The sequence below is a fragment of the Trichomycterus rosablanca genome, chromosome 19 (assembly GCF_030014385.1).
Source record: "Trichomycterus rosablanca isolate fTriRos1 chromosome 19, fTriRos1.hap1, whole genome shotgun sequence".
Taxonomy (NCBI): Eukaryota; Metazoa; Chordata; class Actinopteri; order Siluriformes; family Trichomycteridae; genus Trichomycterus; species Trichomycterus rosablanca.
Genome location: NC_086006.1, coordinates 25981485 through 25992981, shown reverse-complemented (window position 1 = coordinate 25992981; position 11497 = coordinate 25981485). Strand labels below are relative to the sequence as shown.

The 11497-nt window shown below is 36.3% G+C and overlaps 1 protein-coding gene across 1 annotated transcript; it reads right to left on the bottom strand.

The window, feature by feature from the left end:
- Positions 1 to 704: 704 nt before the first annotated feature.
- Positions 705 to 3689, bottom strand: LOC134333928 (urokinase plasminogen activator surface receptor-like). Its single transcript, XM_063016094.1, has 4 exons — positions 3585 to 3689; positions 2551 to 2695; positions 1600 to 1701; positions 705 to 974 (listed from the first exon to the last, which is right to left on the bottom strand). Exons 1-4 carry the CDS (start codon positions 3687 to 3689, stop codon positions 772 to 774), a joined length of 555 nt encoding a protein of 184 aa, XP_062872164.1. The 3' UTR covers positions 705 to 771.
- Positions 3690 to 11497: the final 7808 nt, after the last annotated feature.

Sequence of the window (11497 nt, the reverse complement as noted above, 5' to 3'; positions counted from 1 at the left end):
CCTCTGCCCCCTGCCACATTACATTTGCTATAATCTATTTCATATTAATATACAGTATTTTGTAGTACTGTTTTATGTTTACAGTTAAAGGTGCATAGGGGTGGCACGGTGGCTCAGTGGGTAGCACCGTCACCTCACAGCATGCCCCCCCCCCCCCGTGTCTGCGTGGGTTTCCTACAGTCCAAAGACATGCAAGTGAGTGAACTAACCTTGTGTAACAGGTAACTACCATTTCAGTCATGAATGAAACCAAAGTGTAAAACATGACGTTAAAATCCTAATAAACAAACAAATAAAATGCATAGAATATAATTTTCGGTTCCAGTGGCAACGAGTGAAACTACAGCTAAATAGCATTTCCTCATATTCACTGTATCAGAAGATGCTATAATATTTACCAATGTAGCCCACCATGTTCACAATTTTAGGCAGTAAAGACTGTGGTAACATAAAAAAAAGAGTAATAAGTCTTAGCTTAGCTTAGTCATTAGCATTTGGGTTAGCATTCCTGTTTGTCTGAGTTAGTAGGTAGGTTAGTTTAGTCTAAGGATCTGATATATGTTTAGAGTTAGCTTAGCATTCAGCCTTTACCATTAACATACCAAACCAGTAAATTACATCATAATAGTAAATCAAAATCAATATCAAAGAAAACATGGAAAAAGAGAAAATCCACTTGGGAGGAAATTCTTTATTTATTTAATAATTTTACTCAAAATAAATTCTTACAGTAGATTAAACTTTAATGAAACTGTTTAATCAGTGGAGAGCTCAGTGGAGGAGGATGGAGGAGAGCAGAGGAACCAGCAGGATCAGGAAACTCAGAGTAAACGTCTCAGCTCCATTACACATGTTCCCCTCACAACAGGTCAGCTTAGATATAGCAATCCCCTGCTGAGAGATTCCTGAGACCGCATCGCATATGTTTTTGCTTGCACATCCTTTCACGGAAACTTTGTTGCCACCTTGTTCAACTGAAAAAAATTATTGGTAAATTAATGAGTTTTATTTTGTTTATTTTGAATCTTAGGCTAAGACTGTAATCACAATATTCAGTTCATGCTCAAAATGTGCTTTTAATATACTGATATGAAAATCATAAATACACATTTTCCAATTACTAGTTTTGTGTAATGTTATGATCCATCCCATCAGTTATTGGTTCCTGTCAGTTATTTTAGGGGTCAGAAGGGGTGTTAGCACTCAGAAAATTAACAATTTTACTCAGTAATACTGGCATTTATTTATTTCTCTTTAGTAACTGTTTTATTGTAATTAGAATGCCTTTATTTGTCATAAATACATATACATGTGTACAGTACTATGAAATTTTTCTTCACATATCCTAAGGTGTTTGGAAGCTGAAGTCGGAGCACAGGGTCAGCCATGCAGGGGCTGCATGGCAGAACAGTGATTAGAATTCTCAACCTTTCAGTTGATAGCCCAAAGCCTTAAGCACTAGGCTGCAATTGATTCTAAGCCTAACCAGAAAACACTAAATGTAGAGCTGGAAAACACCCTGGACAGTGCACCCATTGATTAAGACATGTTAAAGTAAACAGCCCACCTACTGGCATGTTTTAAAAATGTAATGTTCACCTGTAGCAGTGATGCAGCGATCTTCACTCCCCTCACAGTTCAATGTTTTCAAGCAGTCATTGGATTCACAGGTGTAACACGTTTTCCCATTGGCTGACTGGTCTGAAAAAAGGTTGTAATATATTTAATTCGCTTTAAAAATCTTTTAATATATAACCAGAAAAAAAACAGAATTAATTGCACTCTAGTAATGAGTACAAAGCTTCAATTTTACACAAAAATATTAAATAAACCTAAAATAAATAAACATTATTGTCATTTATTTGGTGTTTCCCACATTAAGAGGAACATACTGTAAATTCCACTACTTCTGTCATTGCACAGTCAACCGACCAGAGGGAATTATTTCAAAAATTTTGAACAGTTCACTTCTTAAAATCATCTTTGTTCCATGTTGTACACCACACATGAACTTTGTTATGAGCACTGAGTTTCTCTGGATCTGCTCTTTGTGTTTTCACCTTGTTGGATTGTTTTGTGTTATTACATCCAAAGTTACTTGCACATATTTTTAGAACAGCAAGAACTTGAACTTGTTTGCATGGCAGCATCTATTTTGTGTATTTTTGGACAAGATTCTTCTCAACATACTAGTGACAATTTACATTTTCTTTATTACCAATATGGGCACAGAGAAATCTTGGGCCATCAACAATCCAATCAATTACAGGAGATTAGACCACACACCAAAGTCAAATGACATTTCACCACCACCAAATAAATCAATCATCTAAGTAGCTGTATTTTGTATCCAGCATATATTTACACAACTTAAACAAAATATATAAACAAATATAACTTAATAAAGGTTTCTAAACGTGTTCCATTATTCAGTGTACAGTAAAAGCAGCTGCCAAAGTTTGTATGTAAAATTAAATATGAAAGAAAAAACATTATTTTTGATCACTCCAACATACAGCAGGTATTTAAGGTGACAGTAAAATGTTTTACCTGCTGGTGAGTCAGTGTTGCAGAGGTCAGTAGTGCAGCATTTGACAACGGTGGCGACTTTTACTAATCCATAGTTTATACTGTAGCTCATACTGTTGTTTGTACACAACCCCGACGATCCACAAGTCTTCATATTAGTATATGTCTGAGAACCAACTGCACAGAACATTACAGTAGTGAGATCAGACCAGAATCCAACCCAGAATCAGAGTTAATTACCATAGGCATGAAATGTTTGGGGTAAAAGGACTGGGACAGTTTGATCCTTATCCCTGATCTCTTTGAGCAAATTGTTTTTAGATGTGTTTATGTGGGTTTTGTTAGGTTTTTTGGTACATAACATCATTATTAAACATCTTTATTAAACATAAATTCAATATGGGAAGTTTTACGGCATTTTCCAAGTTTTACGACATCCAGGCCGCATGGTCTTTTGTCCAACATGGCGCCGGCTAGGCTCCCTCCCTGACTCATACCGAAGGGGGGAGGCGGAGCCCTGGGCTTTTTAGCACATTTCATTGGCTCCAACAGCAGCGGCGGAGGAGGAGCCTAGACTAGTTTAAAAAAGGATGGCGGGCTCAGAGCGGGACTCTTGCTTTTGTGGTTGTGTGTCTAGACTGCAGGAGAAAAGAGCGCTGATCAGCTTAGCTCTGATATATATTCACAGATCATTTTTACACTTAATAAAGTGTTTTAAAGAGTACTTTCTGGACTTCTCGACTGCTTTCTTCAGGACCTTTTGAACTAAAAGATTCATCCTAACAGTTTCCTAGAGTTCAAGTTTCTAATAAAAAAAACTGATGAAGCTCGAAAATATTTTTACTCACCAAAAATCAATTTTGTTTAATATGATTTTTAAACATCAGTTGTTAATGATTATAAAATGCAGTGTTTCGTTCATTTTAAAAGTACAAATTAAAAACATGTGTAAAGTAGATAAAAAAAGCTTATTATATCATTTGTAAAAATGGTTGGACACTTGTTTTCCCTCATGTAGCCACATAGCAACAGATTCCGGCCCGATTCTGGCTTACATTTGGCACTATCGGTTCACTGTCGGCATCATTGGCGGCATGTTGGCCGAGCAGTTGTCGACAATAGCTAGGTTTAATCTTTCGGCTGACTTCTGGCGTGTACATGGTTAACCAAAAGAGAGTGGGGAAAAAAATCAGAAATGAGCGCGAACGTGTATGCTGTCTGTTAAGAAGGAGGTGTGGCCTGGGAAACAGTCATTTGTGTCTGTTCACAAGTAAGGTAGGTTGCTCAACTAGTCATTGTTTTTACACCTGTTTAGGACAAGAATTTAATTGTCACCGGTTAACCTTGTTAAGTGCCAGTTTACAAGCTAAGTATTCTAAACGTTAGCATATTTTAGCTCGGCTGGTGTGTGGCAGACTCGGCATTGAGTCGGTGTCGGTGCTCGTCAAGAGATGAGTCGGTAAAATGTATAAGAGCCGATTCACACTGAACTGATCCGGTCCGAGTGAACGGTATTTCTTTCTATTTTATTTAATTTAAAATCTGTTATTTGTACGATAAACCTGTAGACGAACATATATAAACTATCCAGAATCTGCAGTGTGGAGGAAAGCAGCCTGCGCGCGCATAATTCTGAATAGTTTTATATCAGGCGACTTGGTGAGTAACGGTTTATCTGTGGTAAATAAAATATAATTAATCTAATACAAATTACTCAAATCTAAATAAACATACATCACCATTAGAAATAACTCGAACTGTAGTTTGTCAAATAATGGTAAATAATACGTTTAAGTTTTTTTATGCTAATAAAGTCTTTTTAGAGACCAGGAGAAAGCTAGTTAGTTAGCTTGGCTAGCACTAGCTAATATGATCTGTCTGTTATTACAGGGGTCTGTGGGTCCATGTAAACAGATTAAAATTATATTTTATTATTATACAACAGTTAGTTCCTCACAATCTGATTGGTTGAGAAGAGTTCTAACCGTGCTGATATTTGTGATAACAGCGCGGCATTCTCACACTAAATCTATATCACTCCGCGGACGTGTTGCCAAGCAACGGCATATACAACGGCATATACACAGTTCAGTTGACTTGTTGTGGAACTACTTTTTGGCGGAAGGCGGCGGAAGGCACAGTCCGTATTAAAACATATTCATTATGAATGTCTTGAGGTTCTTGGATTTATTTTCTTCATTTATTTTGTAAATAAACTGTTGTATAAAAGCAACAGAACACTCGAGGTCGTGTGTTATCGTGAATAACATCACGGTGTGATGATCTATCTACGACCAAATCACAGCCGTGATGTTATTCGCGATAACACACTCCCCCGAGTGTTCTATTGCTTGAATATAAAGCTTTAAAAAGACTCACACTATCTGACAAGCTTGCTTTGTACTTTCTGCCAACAATAAAAGTTGTCATTAAATTTTTTTGCAATTCAAATTCATTTACGTTCAGTCATTTTATAATAATAATAATAATAATAATACACTTAGTGGATCATTTTATACTCTCTAATATATATATGGTTTTTTTTGTTGTTGTTTTTTTTAGTTAGTATTCAAAGTATTTTCCCCTGCTGTTGCTGAAGTGTTTCTGATCTTGGATTTGAGTTTATACTAATGAGATTATTTATTGTGCTTTGTAAACACCTTCTTCTTACACTGTGAGTTTATCTACAATGTTGATTTCTTTTAACAAAGACAAAATTGTGATGGTGGCTGGTAAAAAATTGAAGTGGCTGGTAGAATTTTTTGTCCACCAGCCACAGTGGTGGACACTGTTTCATTTCAACAAAGTCAAGAACATGATTAGTTGCTGAAGATGGGACGAACAAATTAAAGTAGAATCCGGTGTGCTCCAGCTTGTTTAAAATAAAAACCTGTAGCTTACCAGCCCTTTATAAGATTGTGCAAACCTGGTATAGTTGGTGTGAGGGGGTTAAATATTCAGGATTTGTCATTTTATAACCTAAAAAAATAAAAACTTAAAAATGCTTATTAGTGATTTCTACTTTGATGTTTTAAGGGCTTTTGAGCATTTAACTAAATAGTATAATACATAAATGGTAGGAAGATTGTTATATACACATTTAAAGAGAGAGGGTGAAATAGAGAGAGAAGGTATGTATCTAAATGTTTTGATACAAATAATTTTTTGTTTTCTTTCTTCTAGTGCATAATGGAACACAGATGGGCATACAGTGAGCGCAGTAACATGCGAAAGAGAGCTGTTAAAAGGCTTAATGACATGATTACATCATTGGACAGTTATGTGTCTGCTAGCTCAGGGATTGACCAAACTCAGGAGGAAAGTGTAGTAGCAAGCTGTAGTGGTGCCACTTGTGAGTTTGCAGATTATGGAAGTGAAGAGGAGGTTGATTGTGAAATAGGAAGTGAAACTAGTGACAGTGAAGATCCATCACATAGTGATTTGAGGAGCTCTTTGTCAGACTGGGCGGTTAAATTTGGTGTTTCACTGGTTGCTCTTTCGGCACTTCTGTCCATACTTAGGGTTCACCATCCTTCCTCTCAGCAGCCTCAAAACCGGGCCCAGAAAATTCATCTGAAAGGCATGGACAAATTAGTCTTGGTGCATCTCTTCGGAAGGCTATTGAAACATCAGGCCACTCAGAAACTCCTAGTCAAACACGTGAACAGTTATGGCAAGAAGACCCTTATGAAGAACAATCACACATCCAGAGTCATCAAATCAACTCGTGGCATCAAGAACCACCAATACAGTCCCAGCCCCAGGTGGCTCAATCCGCATGGCAGCATGTCACTCTAGGGTCAACCAAGGAAACACCTAAGCTTCAAAGATTCAGAAGTGTCTCTGTTATTGAACAAAAATGTGCAAGTAAGCATTTTATCTTTAATGTAATTATTTCTATCCAACCGTTTGTCAGCTTATGCTTAGTATAATTCAAATGCGTTGATTTTGCTCTTACTTTTACAGTTGCTCTGTTCACTTTTTCAGCCCTACTGTATGACCTGTTGGCAAAGCAGGAAATAATAATTGAGCAACAGAGGAATTTAATAAGGATGGTCCAAGATCTGAAGACTACCAGCACTAGGGAAAACACAGTTGATTTTGACTTGGATCAAAGGCACCTTCCTGTTGAAGACCTTTCTTCATTGATGGCTCTAGAAAATGATCTCCGATCATCTCCAGACAAGAGAAGAAAACTGGTAAGCAAGAATTAGTTTGAGTTAGTTTTCCCATTTGAAAATATCTTTAGTTTCATTTTTTATGTTATTTGCTAGACTAACCACACCGTGGTAACAATGCCTTCCTGTTTACAGTCCATTTTAGTAAAGTTTTTTAATAAAATATAAATAACATAAATAACAGTATTTCCTCTATGATTTTTCAGCAGTGGTGGCAGTGTAAACACTGAATAATGTTGTATTTGATGAGAATGTGGTTAGTCTCAAAAAAGCCTGTGTTGCTGATTCAATACATATTTGAAATCTTTCCAGGTGCTTGAGCTGGGGCTAATTGGTGGTGCTGATATCAAGGACACAGTATGGCGCATTTTGAAACAGACCATTAAAAATAATTTGGCTAAAACTGTGAACTGGCGAGGTGTGAATGGAAAGACCGGTTTTCAAAACCTGGAGCTGAAGAGTGTTGTAACTGGTAAGTGTTTTAGCTACAGGTGATTTTATACATCTTAATGATGCTAATCTCAGACAAATTAACAGTTTGTACTTGGGCCTGAAATCAGGTTATAAAGGTAAGAGTTTATATATCTTGTTAATTAAAATTTATATACATTTGCAAACTATTTAGAATTTTAATATTTTTATTTTAATATAAAGGTTAGAGTTTATATATCTTCTCTTTGCATATTCTCATTTCCTTTCTTATTTTAGATCAAGGGTTATTGTTTTTGTTCAAAGTTGTAAAGTTGACTTGTAAAAATGTTATCCAGTCCTCACTGTGCTGCTGCTTTGTGCAATATTCCATTTACCATTTATTTTTTGAATATTACTACTACTTTCCTACATTTATTATTTAACAACTCTGTAAAAAATATTTGTGTTTGATTGTACTAATATCTTTACATTGTTATGTGCCCATATGCTAGAAGCTGTAAGAAGAAACCCACTATGTGCCAATGCCACTGAGCTGGAGGTTGAACCAGTCATAAGAAGATGGTTTCATCTGGCTGGTGATCGGGAGGGCGGGAGAAAGAGGAGGAAGCTAATTACAGAAGACATGCAGGACAATGCATCTGGAAAAAACATGTAATGGACTCTATGACACCTCACCGGAGAGTGCATCAAGACGATGGACTGTACAACGAATCACACTGGAGACTTCCTAAAGACACTGGACTGTACAACAAATCACACTGGACACTTCTAAAGACATTGGACTGTACAATGAATCACACTGGACACTTCAAGACATTGGGACCTGGTGACTGCATCAAGAAAATATATACTTTTCTGTTAGTTGAGGTCTGTGCAACTTCTAAGGCCAAGAAGATAAGTGTGTCCACTTTTGCTGGCTTTAATGTTTCAATGTAGCAGGTTAATGCAGCAGACTACCAGTTCATTTGTTATGTTAATGTAAATAGTACATGGGGGGTATATGACATCTCACGCCTTTAAATGAAGTTATTGTTTCAGGAGGTAGTAACATAAAAAAAATGCAGCTTGTTAATTAAAATTTATATACATTTGCAAACTATTTAGAATTTTAATATTTTAATATTAACCCCCTATAATATATATATATAGTATATATATACAATATATATATTGTATTTCCTTATACAAATATTTAAAGCATATCTTTAGAGCTGTTTGTTGATAGAATTCTGCAGTATTTCAAATTTTTGCTTTTTTATCCTGCTCCTTGTACCATTTTACAGTTGTACAATGTTTTGAGCAAGTGATTGTTTACTTCAGTTATTATACTGTAATAATAACTGGTTATAACTGTATTGGCATCAGTATTTTGCAGTATTGCACATATGTCAATAAATGTTTTATTCTGACTTACAATTAAGTGAATTGATTGTACACATAGACCTAAATACTAGGCATGGCAAATTTTGGGGCAATATTGGCTATGTTATGGCTTAAATCTGGGTGTTCTGGCTCAACTGTGGTTAAGTTACGGGTGTATTTTGGGGGTGTAGTTTAAGGTGTGGCTGAGTTTTGGCATTTTTCTGGCGTGTGTTTGGTTTGACTTTGGTAAGTGTAGTTTGGGCCAGTTTTGGGCCGTAATTCCATGAGGCAAGTGGGCCAAATCCGGTGGCATAGTGTGGCCCAGATTTGGGCCAGAACTATTTTGCTATCTCTACACTACCAGCTATTCAATTAATTTTAGTATACTGGCTGATATGGAATCAACATGTTGTTTCCTCCTGCCCCTCAAAATGATGCAGAACTAGATGGGCTACTTTAAGGTAATTTGTGCTTATGACTAAATGAACAAATTTCTTGTCGCCCTGTAAGAAATGTAAAGCAAAAATGGCTACATTTAAATTCCTAAAATAAAAATAAATATAAAGACTTGTATATAAATATAGACTTGTGGCTGACTGTGTAGCAAAAATACATTTTGGAAGATGTTATTTATTACAGACTTGAGGTCCAAACTTATGCATAAGCATGTTTGTACTTACCTGCAGGGACAGAAGAATAGGAAATTATACTGGCGCACTGGGTTCCTGAACAGTCCACCTGTGTAACTGGGGTGCACGATCCACTGGACGTTGGTGTGCATTGATTGCATTTCAGTGCCAGTGCTAAAGAATAAAGAGAATCAAAAACAAATCCAGTTTTATAGTGAGATTAATTTTAAAAATCGCATCCTTACATTTCCCCACATGCACAATAAAACTACAACCACTCGTGTTTTTGGTAGTCCGGTTCCCTTGGTCCAGACCAACCAAGAAAATGAAATATTGTTTTATTTTAGTTCTGATTTGTTTTGCTTTCACAAATTCACAATTGAACCAAAATAAGTAAAACCTGACATTCCTGTAACGTTACACTTTTCCAGCCTCTGAACGGTCAGTAAAGTCCAGTTTTGTTCCCTGTAAATCTGTCAGTTCACTATATTTCTTACTACATAGGTTCAGCGAACCCTAAATGCCCTCAGTTACAGTCAGAACGCTGCACCAAGCCGGGCTTAATGCACGGTGCGTTTCTAAATTCTGGTGTGACTGTTTCAGGTGTGAGTGCAATACGAACCAAAGAAATCTAAACGAACCAAACACAGCAAGTGATGTTACGAAATGTGACACTAAACGCTTTGAAAGTAGCAAATTTCTCCATTTATCCTTCTTTATCCATTTAATCACCTCTTACCTTTTTTCCAGTTGGTAAAAATACCAGCAGGTATCCACACGGAAATGTATAATACAGTCGACCCCTGACTTATGAACTTAATTGGTTCTGAAGCGCTGTTCTTAAGTCAAAATGTTAAACCTATTTTTCCCATAAGAAATAATGTAAATAGAATTAATCCGTGCCAGACCTCCCAACCCCCCCTTACCTAACCTCTCCAATGTCTTAAATGCTCTTTTTTGTTATAAATGCAAGTATATTTCCTTTAAATCTTAAATTATAAAATATACATTCCTGTAATAAACAATAATAAACAAGTGTAGTTAGTGTGGAGGTGGGGCTTCTGATTGGATCTCTCTCTGCACCTTATTTGGGGACGTTTTTATATTGAAAATGCCAGAAAAACGCTGTCCGAATGTTCACTCACTATGTAGTCGAACATTCGGACAGCGTTTTTCTGGCGTTTTCAATATTAAAATGGCCTCAAAGAAGATGCAGAGAAAGCATAGTGGTGAAAAAATTAAAAAATCTGTTATTATTTCTTGTTGTTTAATTACTCCTGCCACTAGGTGTGACTTTGTATCAGACAGAGGGGACAGTAAGTGAGAGAGAAGAAGGAAGTCGCTGAGTAAAGTATTCTTTCTTTTGTGCAATTACACCTACAAAATACAACACTATTGAAATAAAGAAGGAAATAATAGAGAAATATGAGAGTTATTGTTGTTTCGGGTAGATACATTTTTATAAAAAAAGGACATTTATTACGGTGTATGGTACAGCACTCGTACTGTACTGAAATGTGATGTGTGTTTTATGTACAGCACAGTATTACTGTGTATTGTTGTTTATTATTGTTTATTACAGGAATGTCTATGGTGTAAATATAATCACACAATATGACAAAATGACACCATATGAGAGAGTTCTTACCTTTATTAAAGAACAAGCAGAAAATCAGCAGTGCAACCTGAGACTTCATTGTTGATGGACTGGAGAAGTTGAGAAGCTGAAGGTGATGCAGGATGACTAAACAATAAAGCTGATCTTCAGGGATGGGCTGTTTTATGAAAAATACAGGGTGGGAAGCAGATATGGAGGAGGGACTGATGAGAAACAACCTCCAACAACTGGCTGATTAATTTTGATGGCGCTGAAACCGGTTTACCGGTTTAGAAGGGAGTTGCAATAATCCGTTATATAGAATTATATAGAATCATTATTATAATATTATATCATTATCCTGACTCAGCCCACTAAGAAAGGTATGCAAGTAATGTTCTATAGTAAAGACCTGAAGGTTTCCAGATACTGGGTAGTGTCTTAATAAACTTTGCTATGCATTTCTCATGATTGTCTTAACGTATGTGTTTGCTCTGCATGTCCTCGCCTTTGTGTTTCTAAGTAAACAACAAAACAAACAGAACATAAAATAACACTTTTTTTTTTGCATGTGCGTACGTGTTAGTTAGATAACAAACAGAAACTTAAATAAAAAGATAAATGCAGATATGGTTGCACTGCATGTAAAGTATTAAATATCCTACCATGTTTGACGTTGAACCTTCTTCTTTCTTATGGCCAAACCGACTGTGTGTCCTCCCTGTATAGACTGCCATTTGGTCATTTCGTAGCCGGGCCTAAACTTTTTA